The 25,266-nt window shown below is 45.7% G+C and overlaps 1 protein-coding gene across 1 annotated transcript in view; it reads right to left on the reverse strand.

Moving 5' to 3' along the window:
• XKR6 (XK related 6) overlaps nt 1–25,266 on the reverse strand; it is a gene marked incomplete at its 5' end in the record, with an annotated part of 335,369 nt that overhangs the window by 14,574 nt on the left and 295,529 nt on the right. The window contains one exon of the mRNA XM_084624074.1: nt 10,808–11,004. Coding sequence (XP_084480200.1) covers nt 10,808–11,004 — 197 coding nt within the window. The remainder of the gene's footprint in view (nt 1–10,807; nt 11,005–25,266) is intronic.

The raw sequence follows: 25,266 nt of genomic DNA on the forward strand, positions 1-25,266 counted from the left end.
CCTATGGTCTTTGTGAGCAGGGTGTTGAGCATGGAGGGACTCCCCCGTTCCCATTTCTTTTCCACTCCCATGTGAAGGGCAGCTGAACCGACCTTTTCTAAGGAACCAGTCAAGGCTGCTCTGATCCTCAGCCATGGAATGGGGGTATTATTCACGGGCAACACAAGGACATTTCCACCCTGAACCCATAGGTTTAACATGTTGCTTCATAGTGCCCCCAGCCTCTCTCAGCTTGGGGAAGTCTGAGCTTGCACTCTGGTCCCCAGCATAGCAGCACATTCACATATTAAGTTAATCTTTTCTCCCTCACACTCACTGTGAGAGCTCCCACTTGGATGGAATTTGGCTCCTGGGATGCAGCTTTCAGCTGCATTCATTTACCTTGTAATCTGTACAAAATGAACGCATGAGACCCACAGGGTGGCATGGTTGAACTGACAGCAGAATGACCTTGCAGCCTGTGGGCCGGATCCTCAGTTGGTGTGGGTCAGAGGAGCGCCATTGACTTAAGTGGAGCTACACCAATGTACATCAGTTGAGGATCTGGCCCTCAATCTTTAACTGAGACAGAAACCACTTGACAGAAGCAAACATGGCATCATTCTTTCCCCCAGGTTTGAAACCTGCTGAGCTGGAGATGCATAACAGAGGCCTGGAGCACTGACGAACCCCATGTCAGGAAAGTGGGAGGTTAGGCAAACATTTCAGTGCCAGTGTATGGTCATGGGTAGGAGGAACTGATTCCTGTACGATGTGCTCTTTTCATAGTTTCCTGATACTAAGAGCCACCATTTTGGTTTCTTTATGGGACAAACCAACCAACCAGCCTGTGTCCCAGTTAGAGTCATGTGCATAGGCAGGTAGGAAATAACATACCAGATTAGACCTGTGCAGTCCACATAGCTCAGTACCTGTGCATGTGACAGTGGCCTGACCAGAGGTTTCAGAGCAAGCCCCTAGTGGATAATTATGGAATAACCTGCCCTTCCAGGGAGTGCCCTTCTAACCCCTATCAGTGAGTGGTTGGTTTATGTCCTAAACTAGAAAGGTTAATATCCTTCCTAAAACATTTTTTTAGCAGTCCAATGCACTTTGGATGTTCTCATTGCCCACACAAATGTCAATCCTTTTTTAGAATCCTAGCAAGCTCTTGGTCTCAATGATATCTTCAGGCAATGAGTTCCACAGGTTAAATATGTATAGTGTAAAAAAGGATTTCCTTTGATCACTTTTCATCATGTTGCCTTTCAGTTTCATTGACCATAGAGCCCTGCACGGGACGATTAAAAATCCCACTCCTGCTCTTATGGCAGCGGGTCCTGCCGACTCACGGGATCCCAGTCTTGCTGCAGGGCTCTACACCAGTCCCCCCCAGGGTTATAACTGAAGGCACCATTTATGTACCGTGAGAGAAGCTGACTAGCTGCTCCTGACTTACCTACTCTACAGGCTTTGTTTATTATTTTGTATGCTTCTAACATCTCCCCTAACTGTCTCCTCTGTAAACACATTGCCAGACTGGATCAGACCTTCAGTCCATCTAGCCTAGCATTATGCCTGTGACAGCGGCCAGCACCAAATCCTTCAGAGGAACATGTAAGAACCGTGCAACTGGCAGATGTGGGGCAACCTGCCCCAACATTGTCTCCTACTACTCTCTAATAGTTAGAGATTGGCTTAAGCCCTGAAGCATGAGGTTTAGCACTCCTTCTAAAACGTTGGTTATAATTGAGTAGGAGAACTCTGGATATTCTCGTCAAACGGGCCCAATCTTTTCAATCTCACCTCCTACTGAAGCTTGTCCATACCTTGCGTGCCTAAATATGGCTTTGCATGACTAACTTTGGACACGCGGGTTGGAAAATGCTGGCCTAAGTGACACGCCTAAAGTCACCCAGCAAGTCTTCAGCAGAGCTAGAAAGAGAACCACAAGCCCAATTACCATATGTCGTGGAGGGGGGGCAGTTGTGAGAGTGGGGTGGTTGGGAAAGGAAGTTACTGTACACTTGATAGCTGTTATAGCACCTTGGCCTGGACAGAGCTCGGTATTGTTTATCTACAAAAGCAACTTAGAAGCACTTATCTGTACAGCACAGAGTGACAGGAGCTCTGCAAAAATGTGTGTGCAGCCTGTTATACTCTGAATAATTACACTTAAAACAAGTTATTTATTAGAAATACTAGTGTGGATTTTTTTCTATAAGTAATTGTAATCACCCCCTCCCCTACACACCAAGGACACCTGAAGGGTTTGAACCTGCAATCTTCAGCCAAGCTCTATGCTACCTGAGCTAAAGGAGTATCTCCAATAACTGATAACAGTAGGAGGCCATTATCCTCTAGTGGGCTAACCAGTACAGGGGAAAAGCAACACACACTCGGTGTATGCATTATACAGTCATGTAAGTAAATTAACCCTCTGCCTGCTGCTAAACACCGCAACCTCACATAACTGCATTTTTGGAAAGGGAATGCCAAGGTTTCCCACAACACATCAACACATAGGCCTGGCCTACACTACACAGTTAGACCAACATAAGGCAACTTACATTGACCTAATTATGTCAGCGTACACACGACAGCCTTGTCCCGCCCATGTAAGTGCCCCACTACACCAACATAATAACTCCACCTCCATGAGAGGCGTAGGGCTTAGGTCAGTGTAGTTAGGGTGTCTGTGTAAACACTGTGTTACTTACATTAGCTGGAGCCGTGAAATTGACAAGAAAGCCAGACAGCTAGAGCCTGGCTTCCCCCAGCTCCCCACTCCCACCCGGGCTGCTGCCTGGAGGCTCCCTGCCCCCTGGAGAGCAGCTGGGCTCCCAAAGAGGAGCTGCGCAGAGCTGAGAACCCTGGCTTTCAGACCCCCACACTGTCCCTTTTCAATCAATGGAAGCGCTCCTGGTGAGGACGTGCACCGCCAATAGAAGGAGGGTAGTGTGGACAGTAACTACTGCAGTGACTGTAAGTCTACGTATGTCAGGGCTGTAGTGTAGACATGCCCATAGAATGCAGACCCAGAGGATGCCTCTGTTTGGAGGCTGGCCAGAGGCACATAAAGGATTAATGCCTATTACAGAAACTGCTTCAGTCACATCATCCTGAAAATGCTTTTAGCCCATCTAAAAGAAATCTAAGAAACAAACGACGTGATTCACACTCATTGGGTAATGTAAGGGTGCTTCCCTCAGTATGTTTAGAGGACACATGTCAGCAGCGCTCACCTTAGTCACCGTACCCTTTATAAATCTTTTTTATTTTGTGAGCTGGTGCAATGTCTCAGTGTAATTGCAGGTAAGGGGAGTTGTTTCCTGAAAAGAAGAAGGAAGGAGTATCTCAACACCTGTGCAACAGTACATACAGCTGGAATCATTAAATAAGACTGGCAAAGTACTGCTGTGAGGACTGTGCCCTGGTGACTAAGCCTTACTTCGTGCAGCAGGTGTTGTCTTGCAATCTAATAGCAGCCGGCACTATAGAAATCAAGTACAAAAGATATGTTATGAACCTCTTTTTTCAGTGCACAATACACTCTGCAGTGGTTTAAGTGACTTAGATCAGACCAAAATTCAACTCCACTAGATCATCTAGAGTAAAGCCATACTTGGTTTTTCTCCCCGCACATTTGCCTTCCCAGAAATTCACATGTGTACAGGATTGAGTTTGAGACTGGATCTTCAATATGTTAACAAACGTCACCTTCCCAAGTGGCAGGCAGGCTTGTCCTACAGAGATCAAAACATGCATTAGTTTCCCTATTGCAAACGTCCATTGCCCCTTTGAGTGGCTCGTCAGCTGGCTTCTGCAATAGGGAAATGGTGGGGTCAGACGAGGGTTCCCATCAGCGAGTGCCCATGTGAAAACCTGAACGTAGAGAATGGGCCCTGAGAATGAAATCATCAGCTGCCATTTGGGACAAAAGTCATCTCGGCAACAGTCTTAACTAGCTCAGTACGGTTGCAGCACTTTAGAGATCAGGATCCTCCCCCAGACTTTCCAACTGCAGAAACCACCAAGCATGTCTCAGAAATTGCTTGTTGAATATTCTGTCAATTTTAATTGGATTGTTTTCAAGCCAAATTGTTGCAACTTGAATTCTTTGCTGATCGGTTGGCAGCAGTCACAGAAATATATGATGCACTCTCTTTTTGCACATCTCATTAGTAAAGATGTGTTCTCTGCTTATCCAGAGTAACATGCTTTACTGGTTGACTGACCTGAATACCAGACCTGCTTTCTACAGCAAGTGTTGGATTCAAATAGATTAATGTTCATATACTTTACCAATCAACGAGAGGCAGCAGGCGCACAGTAGACTGTATATTGGAACAGTAGCCAGGCACTTCTGAGTTCTAATCATGAATCTGCCATAGTGGGACTTTGGGCAAATCACTCCACTTCCTTATGCCTCAGTTTCCCTATTTGTATGCTGCTCAGAGTGAGGATCACCTAAGTTAATGTTTGCACAGTGCTCTGAAGATGTAAAGAGCTAATAATGATTGGCATCAAGAGCCATCGTTTACAAACTCCGCTATAGATTTCACTCACTTCATTGCATGTGGCGGTTGTTTTTCCTGTAAAGGACGTGTCACTTTAATCTGTGGTCACATGGAATATTCTTGATATCAAGAGGTGAGACCTCAGCAAAAGGGTCCTCACTGGAGCTGTAAGAAAAGCGAATGTGTGATGGAGAAAGCTGCTGAATTGACAGCCCTGGGGACTGAAGTGACAGCCCTGGGGACTGATCCAAAGCCCACTGAAATCAACGGAAAAACTCCTACTGACTTAACTGGTCTTTTATTTTCAGAATCGGAGCAGCACAGCAACGTAAGTGCCCCTGTCATAAATATAAAGGGAAAGGTAAACCCCTTTAAAATCCCTCCTGGCCAGAGGAAAAATCCTCTTACCTGTAAAGGTTAAGAAGCTAAAGGTAACCTCGGTGGCACCTGACCAAAATGACCAATGAGGAAACAAGATACTTTCAAAAGCTGGGAGGAGGGAGAAAAACAAAGGGTCTGTGTCTGTATGATGCTTTGGCCGGGGACAGAACAGGAATGGAGTCTTAGAACTTAGTAAGTAATCTAGCTAGGTATGTGTTAGATTATGATTTCTTTAAATGGCTGAGAAAATAGCTGTGCTGAATAGAATGAATATTCCTGTCTGTGTGTCTTTTTTGTAACTTAAGGTTTTGCCTAGAGGGATTCTCTATGTTTTGAATCTAATTACCCTGTAAGGTATCTACCATCCTGATTTTACAGAGGTGATTCCTTTACTTCTATTAAAAGTCTTCTTGTAAGAAAACTGAATGCTTTTTCATTGTTCTAAGATCCAAGGGTTTGGGTCTGTGGTCACCAATGCAAATTGGTGAGGATTTTTACCAAACCTTCCCCAGGAAGTGGGGTGCAAGGGTTGGAAGGATTTTGTGGGGAAAGACGTGTCCAAACCACGTTTCCCAGTAAACCCAGATAAAGTTTGGTGGTGGCAGTGGAAATCCAAGGGTAAACTAATTTTGTACCTTGGGGAAGTTTTAACCTAAGCTGGTAAAAGTAAGCTTAGGAGGTTTTCATGCAGGTCCCCACATCTGTATCCTAGAGTTCAGAGTGGGGAAGGAACCTTGACAGCCCACCACGCTGCTCGCAGCCAATGTGTCTCAGGCCTGATGTACTCTAAGAGTGAGTGAGCAGAGCATTCTTCATGCCCATTGCCAGCGGCGCTGATGGCTTTTTGATGTGGACGCCTGACTGCTGGGAACCGGACTGAGACAAACAACTCATTCCAAACAGGCCACCAAATAGCTCTCAGTCATTATTGCCTGGGTAACTGGGCGGGGGACCAGGAAACATAAACTCGCATATCGCAAAGCGCGTATGCCCATATGTAGCTTGTAGCTCACCAGTGGCCTTGCAATCCGGTTATTTGTGTGCTGAAAGTTATGCACATGCTTAAGTGCTTTGCTGGGTTGGGTCCTTAGCTCATTATGGAAAATTCTGCATTGAATCAGAGCAAATCTTCAGCACTGATTTTTATCAAAACTCAAGAGTCCTCCATGATTCCTCCCCCAGTTTTCCCACCCTTTTGCATGGCACCAGACTATACCAGGTGCTTCTTCTCCACCCTATCCTGCAATAAGGACCTGCTTCTCTAATCATGGCACATATGACCAACCTACTCCTGCAAGGAGGAACACGCAAGGCTGCTGGTGGGTGGGTCACTTTATAGGGTGGGCCCTCAGAGTGGCACCAGGAGTAATCCTTTCCACCCAGGCAACGTTTTGTGACTTTTTCCCTACTCGCTTTCATACAACTCAACCAAAAGCAATGTCTTTTATAGAGAGCATTAGAAAACAGGACCAGGGGACAATCCTGCATTGGCAGGCAGATGGACTGGATGATCTGACAGGGCTTTTCCATCTCTAGTCCATGTTCTAGAATTGTGTGATACAAAAATTCCTGTACACAAAGACACCTTTCCCTTGCAGGTTCCCATGAAAACGTTCTAGTAAGAAAAGTGGGGGGGTTCTGCTTGCGAAGAGCAGATGATTTATTTAAGCCAGCTTTGACGCCTTGATAATCCTGGACTGGAAGAGACAGATGATCCATTGGATCTTCATTCCAGAATAGAAAGGGTAATCTATGGGGTCCTCTATATCCAGCTTTCCTTAGTTATGGGTTGTATAAATCAGGATGATTTTGCAGAGCAAAGTCACGGACATGCATTAGTTTTGCAGATGCAGGATGGCTTTTGGGGTCCTTTTTTTTTTTTAAAGCATTCTTGAAGTTCACCAGATTATTTTTTTTACCCTGTCGCAAAACAGATCTTGAGCATGGTTTGGAAGGAACACTTCTGAAAATCCCACCATACAGCAAGAAGTTAACTCATTTTCAAACTTGGCTGTCCAAAGGTAGGTATCTACAGCTGAATTTAAGGACCAAAATAGAAACTTGGCAACGAAATAGAGCTGGATGCAAATTATCCATTGGATTTGGCCTATTCTGAGATCACAAATCTGGCCTGTTCCAGAACAAATCCTGCTTTCTGGCAGCGTATTCCCTGTTCTATGAATTTACCAACTAGTCTAAGCCAATAAATTTCAGCCTCTGGATAGTTCGTAAATTGTTCTGTTCCACTAGTCACTGTTCATTATTGTGTGTGATTGTTTAGCTAAGGATACGTCTACACTGCACAATCCCCTCTGCCCCGCCAGCGAATCTCAGAGCCTGGGTCAACTGACTTGGACTGGTGGGACTTGCATTACAGGGCTAAAAAGATCAGTATAGCTGCCCTGGAGGCTGGGCTCTGAAACCCAGGGAGGATGGTGGGTCTCACTGGGAACATCTATGCTGCTATTTCTAGCCCTGAAGCATGAGCTCAGGTCAGTTGACCTGAGCTCCATGACTCATTGCTGTGGGGGAGCAGGTACTCTAAGTCACATGACGTGGTTACCGCACCCTGGCAGGATGACTGAAACTTTTCAACAAGAGAATGAGGACTGGCAAAGAATGAACAGAGACTAGCAAACATGGCTATTTGCCCACGACGACCCTGGTTTGCAGGCACACATGAAGATTTACAAACAATAGCTATTATCCAAGCATTCACGTGAACAAAGCCACAACCGCACAACTGTTTGCAAAGAGGGAAGGACAAGGCATGTGAACAGCCTTTAAGAAAAGTAAGTTTGCAACCACTTTATCCAGCATTCACCCAGCTCCAGTCTAAACACGCAAAGATATAGCTTTACCTCAGAATTAACTTTGGCTTGGCCTACACTTAAAACTTATACCAGCTAAGCTATGTCAGTCAGGGGCAGGGAAAAAACCACACCCTTGGCCAACAGAGCTATACCAACAAACCCCACCGTGTAGATACAGCTTTGCGGATAGAAGAATGGTTCTGTTGACATAGCTGATCTCATTTGGGGAGGTGGTGTTCTTAGCCCAGCAGAAGGTGTACACTGAATCTACCCTATGGGGCTATGCCAACATAGCTATACTGGCATGGACTCTGTACAGCAGACATAGCTGATGGCTCTTACTTGGGTGTTGCCCCAAACCTCCCTGTCATCCACACATGAAAACCTCTCACCTGAGTTTAGTGATGCTTCCAACACAAGCTAACTGGCCCAGCTGGGGATGTGCATTAGAGCACGGGTGCCACTTTCACACAGGCTGGCAACTGCCCACTTTGCAGTGAGGACGCAGGCTAAACCACTCACATGCCTATAGTCCTCCACTGCTGTTCCCCCCCCGTGCCCAAAGGGACAGACAAGTTCTCCCACAGTTCGCTGGCAAAGAATGATAGAGCGGCTCAGCTGACTGCAGTGCAAAGAACCATGGGATAGGCCCCCGGAAGTCCCAGTGGCACACGAGGGGAGTGCAGCACCCATGAGCACTTAGGGCATCTCTATATTAATGGTTAAGTACATTAAGTACCTCACGCAGAGCAACATTTTTCACAGACCTGAGCGAGGAAGTTAGGTCGACCTAAGTTTTAGGGATAGGTCAGGCCTCAGTAACTTGGGCAGGGCTTTTCAGTGTGCCTGCACACACCTGGGCTAGGCTGATCCCAGTGCAGCTCACCTGGGCTAACTCTACAGTGAAGACACACCCACAGTTTAGATGCCTAAGTAGTCATTTAAAACCTAACTTTTGGCATTCTGGTTTGAAAAGTGGACCACGCACTTACTGTAATTCTTGCTGTTCCCTTCTTAAATACACAGTAGGTTACATACTGTTTATTACAGGAGAAGTATAATGCATGTACCACATAATGTCCCATAGATTTCAACAGGGCGTTGCAAAATTAAGATTTACACTGAAAATCTCTTTTGGATTAACAGCAGCCAATAGCCAGAGTTTTGCAGGATCAGGCTACCCTCAATAGACGTACAATGCTACTTGTATAGAATACAGTAGCCTTGGTCAGACAAATTCCCAGCAAAAAGTTTACACAAAGCACTCATGACATCAGTGGAAGGGCATCAGGAGTTTCTCTAAATCCTATTAAGTCGAGAGGAACCACATGAGAAATTAAATATAAAAACTGCTTATTTTAAAAACTGAGGTGAATTTAGTGTCAAACCCCCTTCCCAATGTGTCTTCAGTCATATCTGATTGCTCTGCTGACTATAATTAGTTGTCACTGACTTTGCCTGTTATTAGCACTGTACCGTCAATCTAGTCAGGGGTGCACTGGGGTTGCATCGGGATTTCCAGTGGATTCGCAGCCTACAGGACTAATCCAAGCAAGGATGATGAAGCATGGCTCCCAAAAAGCCACACAGGTTCGGGAGTAAGTGTTCCGCTCCCATGTGATTTTAAATGGCGGGGGAAACAGGGGCATTCGCTGACAATTTTGTTCACGGGCCCACGGCAGAATCAAATCCAGTTTACCCTCCCAGAGCTGGCTTGGGTCTGCAGTACTAACAGCACTAAAAAATTGTAATCAGTAGATAGGAGTCAAAGGTCCACAGGGAGCCAATACATTGAGCAAGACAGTGGGTGATCTTTTCTACACAGTCGCTTTTTAATATTACCTCCTTTTCCCTTGGTTTTTGTCTCCTTAAGAGAAATCTTGGATGTTACTTTCTTGATGGTTTCTCTTTGTATTTCATTTATTTTTGCATGAAATTGTACTTGACAGGGAAAGGTATATACAACTGGATTGAGAAAGTGCCCGCCAATCTTGTACCTTAGCAAGGAACGTGGCATGCTTAGGAAACTCTTCATTCACCAAGCTTTGCAGTGCAGATGTTAGCAAAACATGCAGCCCACTCAATGCAGCATACTGGTCAATGGAGTTGAACCACTTACGCCAGTGGTGAATTTGGTCCTGCATCTACTAAAGCAATGAAGTGTTGCTTAAGACAAGTCTTGCTGTCTGTATATACAATGCTTGCCATGAAAATGGCAGCACTTGCTGATGGTTAGCACACATGGTGTCTGAGATAATACAGGTTTCAGAGTAGCCGTGTTAGTCTGTATCCACAAAAAGAACAAATTTATTTGAGCATAAGCTTTCATGAGCTATAGCTCACTTCATCGGATGCATGTGCTCTCGTGCTGGTAACAGCTCACCTTACCTGATCACTCTTGTTACAGTGTGTATGGTAACACCCATTGTTTCATGTTCTTTGTGTATATAAAATCTCCCCACTGTATTTTCCACTGCATGCATCTGATGAAGTGAGCTGTAGCTCACGAAAGCTTGTGCACAAATAAATTTGTTAGTCTCTAAGGTGCCACAAGTACTCTTTTTTTTTTTTTTTTTTTTGAGATAATACAGTTTTTCCCTATTCTTAGACTAGTTCAGAACTGTGGTACCAAAAAGCGTGTTTGAACTCATGGCAAAAGTGGACTTTTTAAGGGTGACCACCTTGTCTGTATCTATGAAACGTAGCACTTTATATAGCACTTTGCACAGTCTAAACAAGGCACAAACATTTACCAGTTAACCCTCACAACACCCCTCTGAGGCAGATATGTTTTATTGTCCCCTCTGCAGGCAGGAAGACTGAGGCAGAAAAAGGTCGTGTGATTTGCCCAAGGCTACACAGCAAGTAAGTGGCAGCACCAGGAGCAGAGCTAAGGAATTCCTGGTGCCCAGCCTTGTGATCACTCCTCATGACCAGGCTGGTCTATGAGAGACTGAAGTAGTAGAGTATTTTTTCCAGCAGCACAAGCAGAAATTTACTGAGCAAGTGCAGCGTGGAGCTGAAACGAGTTTTGTCCAAAGTGCCAGCACCTTCCACGACAGTGTGGTCGGTCAACAAAACATCCAACAGCGGCTGAGAAAATGGGCCACTTACATGGTAATGTTTCTGCACGGTTCTTTTGGATCATTATGCAGAGCTGTAGCACCAGTTGGGGCGCGCTCTCCAGGAAAGTCTCCAGGAGGCGCAGCATGTTCACGTCTGCATACTCGTACATCATAGCCCAGTAGAAGCGCCGTTGGTGTTCCTTCCGCCTCTGGCTCTGGATCCCCAGGTACATGGTTCGGATATACCTGCAGCACAGGGAAGGAGCAAGCCGACCATCAGTCATTGGCGACAACAGCTGGCGGGGGTGGGGGGGTCAAATAGCAACCAATGGAATAAGAACCAGTAGGCCAGGAAAGGATAACAGCTCAGAGCAGGAGGGAGAGCTCTCTCTCTATGGAGATGTGTCCTATGTAGAGCTTTCTCTGGGGCCGGTCCAAGACTGTGAAACGAACTCCCACAAGATCTAAGAACCACCTCCGACATCACCACTTTCTGTACAGCCAAGACTTCAGTAGCCAGCGCCCAGCTCAGCAGACATAAAATAAACCAATCCCAAATAAGTCCATTCAAACAAACAAGCAAAAAGAAACCTCGCGCAGTTTTCCCATTGGAGAGAAAAGTGAGAGAGAGGAAATCACACGTGGCAAATGCTAGTCACATCATTTAATGCACGGCTGGCCGTGCTCAGATACTGTGGTGACCAGGGCAGTATAAGAATGAGAACAGAATAGAATAATCCTGGCAGAATCTGATGCTTCTCTTCAGGCAGGGAAGTCCTAATATTTGCTGACTGAAAGCCACCTTAGCCACTTCCCAAGAACCCAATGAGCCGACCTAATTTCCCTTAGATAGCGCAGCGTGCAGCCACATTGACCTTTAACTCAGAGGAGTGGCTTGCAAAGACTACAGGACGCAGCTTTGGATTAAGACATAGCATCACATCCGGGGACCTAGATCTGCAGCAGGCTGCACCTCCATGTTAAATGTGAGAGCAGCCGCAAGTCACGCTGTAGAACTCCACTGGCCAACCCTGGTCTTAAAGGGAGGCAATAGATGGAGTCAGCAGAAAAAAAACATTACAAACAAAAATGCAAATACTAAACTACTCGACAGTGCCTCTTACAGTCATTTGAAATGTGCCACCTGGAAGGGAGTTTCCTTCTTTACATGTTTTGTGGCTGAACTCCTACAATGGTGAATTCAGGAGTGTTTATTTTCCCTCTGAAGGGAAACCAAATGCTTGAAGAGAGAAAGTAGCGGAAGTAATTGTTGGGTTTTTTTGAGGAGGACTGGGAGACAGATTTGGGGCTGCTTGGCAATAATTGGTGAATTCTGTATATTGACCTGGTTATTGAGAGGAGATGTTTATTGTGTGAATATTTTGGTTAATCTAATAGGGCGTTGTAGGGTAAAAAAAGCAGGAAGTGGGGGAAATGGCTTAAACATAAACCACTTTTCAGCACTTCTGAGAGTTGTTAAGAGATGAAGCCAGGACAGGAAAAGGCCCGCGAATATAGAAGAGCAAAAACTGTGGCAGGTTTAAAAGGAACACTCTCAGGGGACAGAGGAGGAGGACAGTAGTTGTTCGGGGACACAGATGCCTCTTGTGGGTATCTGAAGAAGGTAGGCCTGCCCAGGTTCCTGTCAGGGGCTGGCGATCCTCTAAGAAAGACGTGTGCAGGCTGCTTGTTGTTTGAACAGCCTTTTCCCTCTGACAATCTAAAAGATTTGTTCCTAAGGCAAAACTAGACAATAATTATCTGATCACTGTACAGCACTGATCTAAGACACCCCAGGGGAAGAACTAACTGCTGGTGCCAGAACTCAGATGTGGAGGGTAAGGACAGTTGATAGACAGGGCACAGAAGGCTGGGAAGAACTGAGAAATTTCACCTCAGGAGAGGCAAAGGCATGAGGTCTAAAACCTGAGGGGGTGCACTCAGAGGGTGTGTCTACCCAGCACACTAAGCCTGGCCTCCTGAATCAGGTTTGGGCCCGAGACCCCCTTCCGTCCACACAGAAAGCAGTCTGACTCAGGTTGACTCAGGTCAACAAGCACCTAGGTCTTAGGACCTTGCTGGGAGGAGGGCAGTCAGAGCCCGCATCTTGCTGTGATGTGGGTCCAAGCTCTGTTGTTCTGCAGTGTGCAGGCAGCTCAAGTAGGGTCACCAACTTTCTAATCACACAAAACCAAACACCCTTGTCCCTCCCCCTTCCCAGCCCCTTTCTGGAGACCCTGCCCCTTCTGAGGCCCTCCCCTCCCCCCACCCCGCTCACTCCATTCCCCTGTTGCTCGCTTTCCTCCACCCTCACTCACTTTTGCCGGGCTGGGGCAGGGTGTTGGGGTGCGGAAGGGGGTGAGGGCTCCAGCTGGGAGTGTGGGCTCCAGGGTGGGACCAGAAATGAGGGGTTCAGGGTGCGGCAGGGGGCTCCGGACTGGGGCAGAGGGTTTGGGTGTGTGTGGGGGCGTGAGGGCGGATTCCCAAATACTTCAGGGAATATTTCATTTCATTTATTTTAAAACTGGTTTCCCTGAATAGTTCCATAAATATATTTCTCTTTATATTGGATCTGGCAAAACCTGTTCTTTGTCTGCGTACAAAACCTCTACCTTTTGCACGGATGCTAACTGATTAGACACCTTGATTTTGAATGGTACAAACACGATAAGGACTGGAATATACTAAAAAGTTATTGGTATAACTATATCAGTTAGGGATGTGATTTTTTGCCAGCATAGAGTTATGCTGGTAAAAGCCCTAGTACGGACCCTGACAGCAGGATTGTCTGGCTATGTAGACTCCCTCCTCAGGCCCTACGCTACCAGCACTCCCAGCTATCTTCGAGACACCACTGACTTCCTGAGGAAACTACAATCCATCGGTGATCTTCCTGATAACACCATCCTGGCCACTATGGATGTAGAAGCCCTCTACACCAACATTCCACACAAAGATGGGCTACAGGCCATCAGGAACAGTATCCCCGATAATGTCACGGCAAATCTGGTGGCTGAACTTTGTGACTTTGTCCTCACCCATAACTATTTCACATTTGGGGACACTGTATACCTTCAAATCAGCGGCACTGCTATGGGTAGCCGCATGGCCCCACAGTATACCAACATTTTTATGGCTGACTTAGAACAACGCTTCCTCAGCTCTCGTCCCCTAACGCCCCTACTCTACTTGCGCTACATTGATGACATCTTCATCATCTGGACCCATGGAAAAGAAGCCCTTGAAGAATTCCACCATGATTTCAACAATTTCCATCCCACCATCAACCTCAGCCTGGACCAGTCCACACAAGAGATCCACTTCCTGGACACTATGGTGCTAATCAGCAATGGTCACATAAACACCACCCTATACCAGAAACCTACTGACCACTATTCCTACCTACATGCCTCCAGCTTTCACCCAGACCACACCACACAATCCATTGTCTACAGCCAAGCTCTACGATACAACCGCATTTGCTCCAACCCCTCAGACAGAGACACACCTACAAGATCTCTATCAAGCATTCTTACAACTACAATACCCATCTGCTGAAGTGAAGAAACAGATTGACAGAGCCAGAAGAGTACCCAGAAGTCACCTACTACAGGACAGGCCCAACAAAGAAAATAACAGAATGCCACTAGCCATCACCTTCAGCCCCCAACTAAAACCTCTCCAACGCATCATCAAGGATCTACAACCTATCCTGGAGGACGACCCATCACGCTCACAGATCTTGGGAGACAGGCCAGATCTTGCTTACAGACAGCCCCCCAACCTGAAGCAAATACTCACCAACAACCACACACCACACAACAGAACCACTAGCCCAGGAGCCTATCCTTGCAACAAAGCTCGTTGCCAACTGTGCCCACATATCTATTCAGGGGACACCATCACAGGGCCTAATCACATCAGCCACACTATCAGAGGCTCATTCACCTGCACATCCACCAATGTGATATATGCCATCATGTGCCAGCAATGCCCCTCTGCCATGTACATTGGTCAAACTGGACAGTCTCTACGTAAAAGAATAAATGGACACAAATCAGACGTCAAGAATTATAACATTCAAAAACCAGTTGGAGAACGCTTCAATCTCTTTGGTCACTGGATTACAGACCTAAAAGTTGCAATTCTTCAACCAAAAAACTTCAAAAACAGACTCCAACCAGAGACTGCTGAATTGGAATTAATTTGCAAACTGGATACAATTAACTTAGGCTTGAATAGAGACTGGGAGTGGATGGGTCATTACACAAAGTAAACTATTTCCCCTTGTTTATTCCCCCCCTCCACCCTCCACTGTTCCTGAGACATTCTTGTCAACTGCTGGAAATGGCCCATGGAAACGGAAATGTTAGTCTCTAAGGTGCCACAAGTCCTCCTTTTCTTTTTGCGAATAGAATCATAGAATCATAGAATATCAGGGTTGGAAGGGACCCCAGAAGGTCATCTAGTCCAACCCCCTGCTCAAAGCAGGACCAATTCCCAGTTAAATCATCCCAGCCAGGGCTTTGTCAAGCCTGACCTTAAAAACCTCTAAGGAAGGAGATTCTACCACCTCCCTAGGTAATGCATTCCAGTGTTTCACCACCCTCTTAGTGAAAAAGTTTTTCCTAATATCCAATCTAAACCTCCCCCACTGCAACTTGAGACCATTACTCCTCATTCTGTCATCTGCTACCATTGAGAACAGTCTAGAGCCATCCTCTTTGGAACCCCCTTTCAGGTAGTTGAAAGCAGCTATCAAATCCCCCCTCATTCTTCTCTTCTGCAGGCTAAACAATCCCAGCTCCCTCAGCCTCTCCTCATAACTCATGTGTTCCAGTCCCCTAATCATTTTTGTTGCCCTTCGCTGGACTCTCTCCAATTTATCCACATCCTTCTTGAAGTGTGGGGCCCAAAACTGGACACAGTACTCCAGATGAGGCCTCACCAATGTCGAATAGAGGGGAACGATCACGTCCCTCGATCTGCTCGCTATGCCCCTACTTATACATCCCAAAATGCCATTGGCCTTCTTGGCAACAAGGGCACACTGCTGACTCATATCCAGCTTCTCGTCCACTGTTACCCCTAGGTCCTTTTCCGCAGAACTGCTGCCTAGCCATTCGGCCCCTAGTCTGTAGCTGTGCATTGGGTTCTTCCGTCCTAAGTGCAGGACCCTGCACTTATCCTTATTAAACCTCATCAGATTTCTTTTGGCCCAATCCTCCAATTTGTCTAGGTCCTTCTGTATCCTATCCCTTCCCTCCAGCGTATCTACCACTCCTCCCAGTTTAGTATCATCCGCAAATTTGCTGAGAGTGCAATCCACACCATCCTCCAGATCATTTATGAAGATATTGAACAAAACTGGCCCCAGGACCGACCCTTGGGGTACTCCACTTGATACCGGCTGCCAACTAGATATGGAGCCATTGATCACTACCCATTGAGCCCGACAATCTAGCCAGCTTTCTACCCACCTAGAATACAGACTAACACGGCTGCTACTCTGAAACCAGTACAGATACAGTTATACTGGTATAGAAGGACCTTTTACTAGCTAATTCTCTTTCTTGAGCCAGAATTAACTATACAATTAACACTGTTATACCAATATAGCAGTACCTACGTAAGTTTTTGGGCAGGAGAAGAATTCCCTGCTTTGACTATACCAATAGAGTTAAAGAAACCCAAAGAAAAGAAAAAAGAGCCATAACATTTCACCCCAGATGTGTTGCTATTGGCCTCAATTTTCAAAAACAGGAGCCTAAAGTTAGACTCCTAAATCTATATTTAGGCACCAAAGTAAATGGCTTAATTTTCAAAAGTGCTGAGCATCACGAAGCTACAATTGACTTCACCGTGAGCTGTGGAGTGTTCTGCGCTTTTGAAAACCACGCTATTTATTTAAGAGCCCAATTATGTATTCAGGAACCTAACTTTAGTCTCCTACTTTTGCAAATCTTGGCTAATATTTTAAATACAGGCCACAGCAGGACATCGTGCCATATAACTAATATGGGTGAGGGTTTAGAGACAACTTTCTTTAAACACAAATAGGGCTGGCTGTTCGCTTTGCTCTGGCAGATGTCCCAGAATTCCTGTTGGCACAATTACCATCATCATTACTTACTACTTAAGCTGCAGTAGCAGCAACATGTTCCAGGCAAATTCACTACAGCCCTGCCTCCAAGGAGCACTTCTTAAAAGTCAGAGCCATACGTGCTGAAAACCAGAAAGTTAGTCAAACAGCATTTGATTGGAGCTCCAAGACAGCTCCATAAGGCAGAGAGGGATTTCACATCCCATCCTAGGTGCCTTCTACACACTTTCATAACTAAGCCGGGCCAGGACTTGGACAGGAGATGAAGAAGTATCAAATTCGTGTGACATAAGTAGGCTGAATTTTCTTCTGTTACACTGGTGTCAATCCGGAGTGACTCGTTAACCACAGTGGAGTTATTCTGATAAATTAAAGGCAGGATTTGGCCCCACAGTGTGACTGTGTGAGTAAGGTGAGCAGGATTTGGCTCCCAGTGTAAGGGAAACCCAAGTGTTGTAGGAAATGATGCGGGTGTTGCCCCATGCAGGTGACAAAATAACTTAGATAACATGGAGATGAGTGCAGCATAAATGCTTAGAGACTAGATTATATAGATGGCCAGTTTATATTGATAGACAGATGCTCTGAATATCTGATTCTACAGTCTTTGCTCATGAGTGGTCCTTCTCAGGCAAGTGGATTCAATTTAAACCAATAAGGATTCCAGGTACGAATAAAGGTTGAGCAGTAACGAAGCAGAGTGTCAGCATAGTAATGCTGTCTCTTTGGTAAGACATAACCCTCAGGTCCTGACTATTGCTGATAATTAGCTGCCCCAGAGAACCCGAAGCACCGAGCAGCATTACTGCTCATGTAGACTCTGGAGATCAGGAATTGCAGAGGCCCTAAGAGAGCTGGACGTGCCAGAAACCTTGCAAAACATTCAAGCCACCACCTGCAACACAGACCCACGACCCCGCTAGCTCATGAAAGGCAGCGAAGAACAACGGAGCCCACTGCTAATAGAAATGATCATCATCCCCTTCAGAGCACTGAACCGGCCATCCTCCCTGAAAAATACAAGACCTCGCCCAACCCTGACAACACTCACACTCAGTGCAGAAGATCTGTCCAGCTGCTCCCTTGCTGTTCTCCAGACTCCCACCCCTGTGCAAAAATCAACCAGAAAAGAGCAGCAACCAAAGTTCAGCAACATGTAACCTCTGCCAAGCTCCTGGATGCTTCCCAACTAGGCTTCAGACTGCGGCAGAGCATGAAGAAAGCCTTGGTCCCCCTCAGAGAGGAACTTCTCCTGGCACTAGATAAAAGCCATCTCCCAGTGATCACACTATTCTGCTCCTGTTCCCCTAAAGCTTCTCCTGTGGGGGGGGTCCCATCCTTCCTCCCCTTCTCCTCAGTATCTACAAGAGCCCACTTGGAGAGGTGGGGTGGCACTGTAGGCCAACAGTATGTCAACAACCCCCCGCAGTTCGTCTCATTTTCCACAGACGTGACCAGCACCATCCCAAGGCTGTCACATAGCCTAGAGCAAACCGTGTCGGGATGAAAAGTAGCTAGCTCAAACCAAACCCAGGCAAGGCAGAAGTGTTGCTGGTCTGAATGGGGAACTAGAGGGCACTCTCTCCTCTCCTTCCACAGAAGGCATCTGCTATAAGACTTTCCTCTTCAGCAAGGAATTCCTCCAACAGAGAACCTATGAAACAGGGAGAGGAGAAGGACAGCTCATGCCCTGAAGTCCAATATTGCCTTCACCATGCTATTTACCTGGGAAATGATATGCAAAGAAATCCCTAAGACAGACAGAGAGAGAGACAGACAAAGTACTACTTTCCACTGCCTGTCATTTATTTCTACATTGTCTAACCGGGGGTCCAAAGTCAGGGAGGTTTAAAAGTCTTCTCTATGAGAGCCCTGAAGGAGAGCAGTGGTGACAACTAGCAGTCCCCATTTGATGCCAACCCAAAGTATTGGAAAATCATGAGTCAACAACCCCCTACCCCCAAATAATGATTGACTTAGAAATCATGAGGTTTTAAATAATATATTAGTTGCTTTCTGAGTTTTGACCCTATAGAAGTCATATTTTAATGCTTTTCTCCACAGCCATGAGGACTAGAAATTTACTTTTATTATTTAAATGGAAGCTGAGATTCTCACGTAATTCCATGACTCCAAGAGCTGGGGCTTTAAGAAAACACAAGACTTGTGATCAGATCCTAAGAGGCTCATGGAGTCCAGCTAGACTTAATTGTAACTTTCAGCCTGTACTTGCTTGGAACGGTCTTTCTCTTTTCACATGAATATCACCGCGGCTCTTCCCACCTACTGATCATCTCTTGTTCGCTACCGAGATGTCGACTCCCACCTTTGATAATGCCAGCCTCCATCACCCACTTGTTAAATTTTCAAACACCTTTGTGCCTTTTACCATGCTGCCCCCATCCACCAGGCTTCGGAGTCTCCCCATAAACATCCCCAAGTCACCACATTGTCTTCCTTCAAATCCCTCCTCAAAACTCTCCTCATTCATGGTGCCTACAACAAACTTGACAACAGTTAGGCTGCAGGGGCACTGATATCACTGCTCATCATGCTGATCAATATTGTCTCATTGTTTCCTGTACTCCCTAATGTGTCCATCTGTATCCATCTGTTGTGTCTTGTCTTATGCTCAGAAGGTAAGCTTTTAGGGGTAGGGATTGTCTTTTCGGTCTGTGTTTGTACAGCACCTAGCGCAATGGGATCCTGGTCCATGACTCCTAGGTGCTATGACAATACAAATCAATAATAAATAATAATAATAACAATACTAATAAAACCAAGTCATATTTGGAATACAAGTGAAAACTGCAAAGACACAGAACAATAACAGGAATGAAATGGTGATCGCTGCCTATGACAGCTATCAGTACTTCCAGGAGAGAGCCATTGCATGAGAACATGGGGCATTTCTGTAGCACCTTTACTTGCGCATCAGCCGCACATGTTGCTGGTCTGTTGGTAAGGGAGGCAATCAGGGGCCCGACTGTTACCTGCAATATTATTGGTTTTTAAATAAATGAATAATAAATGTCTGTTTCTGGCTTTGATAGCAGGGGTGTGTGGAGTGGGGATGTATTAATCCACTGGTAGTTAATTGCCAGGACATCTGCTGCTAATGCTTGGAAAGCATGATTATCCCGGACTGCAAATAGCAAGCTTAGGAGTTCACTCTCTCTTTCTCTTGAGCGCTGCAGATGAAACGGCTGTTCCTTGGAATCGTGCAGATGGGATCAAAACGGAGACTTCCCAACTCCATCTTTATAACAGGGTTCCCACTATATTTACATCTAATAGGTTATTGGTCTAGATTCTCAGCTGGGGTGAACTGACTTCAATGGAGCTACGTTAATTTACATCAGCTTAGAATTTGGCCCACCATTTTTCATCATAACGAATAAAAAAGGCTAATAGAAAGAGATGGCAACAGGGAAGCAAGATGGTAAATTAAACAATTACTCTAATTAAAAACAAAATCAAAGCTACAATTAATATGACATGCAGTGTGAACGTTTTGTGCATGGTTACGAAGCTCTGAGTAATCATTAATTAGACTCAGAGATTTATTATTTCTTATTTGTATTATTGCACCATCTAGGAGCCCCAGTCATGGACTGAGACTAGGTGCTGTACAAACACAGAACAAAAAAAGATAGGGATGTCAGAGGCTATTGATATTTTCAAACATACAGTCTGCAAAAAATTCATCCATATTAAAATAGACAAAATCATTGTTTTCCACTCTGTCCTGAACTCATAGCAATGGGCTTGGCTGCACTGAATCGAGTAGTTATTTCCAAGCACTGTAACATTATAACAGCATAGCAGCTCAGATCAAAACCAGGCCATACGCCACAGATCTTTGGAACTGTTTTGATGCCTACATGATCCCCTAGATGCGTACACTTCTGTGGACCTCTCATATCACTGCCATGTCAAAAACAAATAAGGACAACATAAGAATTTTGCGGGGAAAGCATGTGCAGTGGACAATTTCCTCCTTTAATCTGATTCCACTTCCATATACAGTAGTCATCACGGCCACAATTTTCAAAAAGTTAACAGTGATTTTGGCTGCTTCTTTTCTGATGAGCTGTGCTTTCTGGAGTTCTCCAGTTCTGCACCCAAAAATGGAGGCATCCAAAACCACTGGGTACTTGAGAAAATCTGTATTTTTTATTTAAAAATTAATATTTGAACTCTAAAACCTCAACAAGAAGCCTGTTCATCATAAGAACATAAGAACGGCCATAGTGGGTCAGACCAAAGGTCCATCAAGCCCAGTATCTTGTCCTTTGACAGTGGCCAATGGCAGATGCCCCAGAGGGAATGAACAGAGAGGTAATCGTTGCATGCCCTGTCACCCAGTCTCAGCTTCTGGCAAACAGAGGCTAGGGACACCATCCCTGCCCATCCTGGCTAATAGCCATTGATGGACCTGTCCTCCATGAAACTATTTAGCTCCCTTTTGAACCCCGTTATAGTATTGGCTTTCACAACACCCTCTGGCAAGGAGTTCCACTTTATAAATTCATCTGATATAGTCCATTTCATATATCCTCTGTCAAGTAACCTGGTCTAGCTTCATAGTATAATTACCCTTAGCTCATTTAATTGCTTCAATCACCTATCACTTAAGAGTAAACAGTGAATAATCATAGAATCATAGGACTGGAAGGGTCCGCAAGAGGTCATCCAGTCCAGTCCCTGGCACTCATGACAGGACAAGTATTATCTAGACCATTCCTTAGATGTGTTTCTCGAGCCATGTTTAGGTTATTTATCCAGAATACCATCGAACGGAAAACAAGATTTGTTTATACTTTAGAGACTCTGAGGGTATGTCTACACTGCAGAAATAGCTCCATGGCAGCAAGTCTCAGACCCAGGGTTAGCTGAGTCAGTATCCTGGTGCTTCAATTACAGGGCTAACAATAGCAGTGAAGATGTCCTAGCTGGGGCTGGAGCATGGCTCTGAAATCTGTCCCGGGGGCTGGGTCTGAGAACCCAGGCTCCAGCCCAAGTGGGAACGTGGACACTGCTATTTTTCACTCCATAGCATAAGCCCTGTGAGCTTGAGTCAGTTGTGCTGGGTTCTGAAACTCTGTGGGGTTTGGGTTTGTTTCTTTGGTTTTTTTTTTTTTTTTTGCAGCGCAGATGTCCCCTGAGTGGCTTAAATCCTGCAAAACTCAATTGTTCCTCTGCACCTTCCAGGACTGGATCTGTAAATTACTCAGAGCTGGACAGCCACATGCAAAGGTTTGCTGCATGCTGGGGATTCTTTTCTAATTTCTACTATTCATTACTTTACAAGCGATATTTTCAAAAGAGCTCAGCATTGCCCAGCTCTGCCCCTACTGAAGCCAAGGAGAGAGCTCTGTTAAGACAAAGCCACAGGTTTTTCAATGTATGTCCCATAGGTGACAAAATCATATGCACAAACATGAAATGAGATATTTTAGCAGGAATAACTATTTACCTTCCATTTGTTTTCAAGAAAATATTATTTTCAATCTATAATCTGGTTGAGATAATGTTTTGCTGATCCACTGCTGTGGAAGCGGCGAACAGAGGACAGACAAACAGAGGGAGTCTGCCTGGGAACCATCTGAGGAGAGCTACGGTGAGTGCTGCATTAGGGGGCTGTGTTGTGAGCTGGTGGGGTGAATATCCGAGAGTCTGTCTGCTGTGACCGTTTGTTTGACTGGAGCTAGTTGCAGGGACTGTTTGACTGCGTGTTTGTTTGTTTGAAAAGTGGGAATTGGGAGTGCTTTGTTCCAGGTGGGCCTTGAGTGGTTGATTGGAACGAAGACTTTGAGCCGGGCCAACTGCTTTGAGCCAGCAGCCTTATAAAAAAGGCAGCCAGTTGCAAACCAAGTGAGCAGCGAAAAGATTTCACTCCATGCATCTGAAAAAGTGGGTTTTTCACCCACGAAAGCTTATGCCCAAATAAATCTGTTAGTCTTTAAGGTGCCACCAGACTCCTTGTTGTTTTTGTGAACAGAGGACAGGCAAACAGAGGGAGTTTGCCTGGGGGGAGTTTCCACAGAGGATTTTTTTTTTTGCCTTTCAGGCTTCTGTGAACAGTAAATACAACCTCTGAAGGGGCTATTAGAAGGAAGACAATATGGATAGTGAGCAATCAGCTGTTGTGACCTGCGCAGGATGTGCCATGTTTGTCTTTCTCCCTGAGGATAGAAGAGACTTCGGCTGTACGAAGTGCAAGCTGGTCTCCATATTGGAAGAGAAGATTAAAGGACTAGAGACCCAAGTATCAACCCTGCACTGCATCAGAGAAAATGAAGATTTTCTGGATAGAAGTCAGCATTTGGTACTGTAGGTACAGCATGCTGAAGATTCAGAGAGGGCAGTGCAGAACAGGGAAGAAAACTGGCAGCATGTGATCTCCAGAAGAAGAAAAAGGAGAACCCATGTATCCCCAATGCAGATAGCGGTAAGCAACCGATTTCAGGCTCTCTGCACAGGTACCACGGCAGAGAATGGTTTGGAAGAGTCATCTGAGGGAAGGGATCAGAAGGAGACCCCATCGACTGGAAGGCATGGGATGCATTGTCCTAGGGATGAGGGTTCCACAACCACCACTCCCAAGAGGAGGAGATGGGTGGTGGTGGTCGGGGACTCCCTCCTAAGGAGAACGGAGTCATCCATCTGCCGTCCAGACCGGGAAACTCAAGAAGTGTGCTGCTTGCCTGGAGCTAGAATTCAGGATGTGACTGAATGTCTGCCAAGACTGATCAAGCCCTAGGACCACTACCCCTTCCTACTTCTCCAAGTGGGCACCAATGATACTGCCAAGAATGACCTTGAACGGGTCACTGCAGGCTACGTGGCTCTGGGAAGAAGGATAAAGGAGTTTGAGGTGCAAGTCATGTTTGCATCCATCCTCCCTGTTGAAGGAAAAGGCCCAGGTAGGGACCATCAAACTGTGGAGGTAAATGCATGGTTATGCAAGTGGTGTCGGAGAGAGGGCTTTGGATTTTTCAACCATGGGATGTTGTTCCAGGAAGAAGGATTGCTAGGAAGAGATGAGATCCACCTAACGAAGAGAGGGAAGAGCATCTTCGCTGGCAGGCTTGCTAACCTAGTGAGAAGGTCTTTAAATTAGGTTCACCAGGGGACGATGACCTAAGCCCAGAGGTAAGTGGGGAAGTGGGATCCTGAGAGGAAACACAAGGAGGAGGGTGCAATAGGGGATGCTTCCTGATTTATACTGAGAAAGTAGGGCAATCAGCTAGGTATCTTAGGTGCCTGTATACAACGCAAGAAGCCTGGGAAACAAGCAGGAAGAATTGGAAATCCTGGCACAGTCAAGGAACTATGATGTGATTGGAACAACAGAGACTTGGTGGGGTAACTCACATGACTGGATCACTGTTGAGAGTCTTTGAGTTAAGTTTAGAGGCGAGAGCAAGAAGGGTCATGTGGTGGGTGTCTGCTATAGACCACCAGACCAGGAGGATGGGGTAGACAAGGCTTTCTTCAGACAACTAACAGAAGTTTGCAGATCACAGGCCCTGGTTCTAATGGGGGACTTTGATCACCCTGACATCTGCTGGGGAAGCAGTACAGCAGCACACAGACAATCCAGGAAGTTTTTGGAAAGTGTTTGGGGACAACTTCCTGGTGCAAGTGCTGGAGGAACCAACTAGGGACTGTGCTCCTCTTGACCTGCTGCTCACAAACAGGGAAGAATTGGTAGGGGAAGTAGAAGTGGATGGTAACCTGGGCAGCTGTGACCAAGAGATGGTCAAGTTCAGGATCCTGACAAAAGGAAGAAAGGAGAGCAGCAGAATATGGACCCTGGACTTCAGAAAAGCAGACTTTGACTCCCTCAGGGAACTGATGGGCAGGATCCCCTGGGAGGCTAATATGATGGGGAAAGGAGTCCAGGACAGCTGGCTGTATTTTAAAGAAGCCTTATTGAGGTGCAGGACCAAACCATCCCGATGTCCAGAAAGAATAGCAAATATGACAGGCGACCAGCTTGGCTTAACAGAGAAATCTTCAGTGAGCTTAAACACAAAAAGGAAGCTTACAAGAAGTGGAAACTTGGACAGATAACGAGAGAGGAGTATAAAAATATTGCTTGAGCATGCAGGGGTTTAATCAGAAAGGCCAAAGCACAATTGGAGTTGCAGCTAGCAAGGGATGTGAAGGGTAACAAGAAGGGTTTCTCCAGGTATGTTAGCAACAAGGTGGTGGTCAGGGAAAGCATGGGACCCTTAATGGCCCACACTTTGCATAATTACAATAGGACCTCAGAGTTCTACTTCATATTTCTAGCTTCAGATACAAGAATGATACATGCATACAAATAGGAGGAATATATTCAGTAGGTTTTAACTTTTGTTACGATACCTTACAAGAGACCTTTTGCATAAAGC

Source organism: Lepidochelys olivacea (genome assembly GCF_965140295.1).
Source record: "Lepidochelys olivacea isolate rLepOli2 genome assembly, chromosome: 3".
NCBI lineage: Eukaryota > Metazoa > Chordata > Testudines > Cheloniidae > Lepidochelys > Lepidochelys olivacea.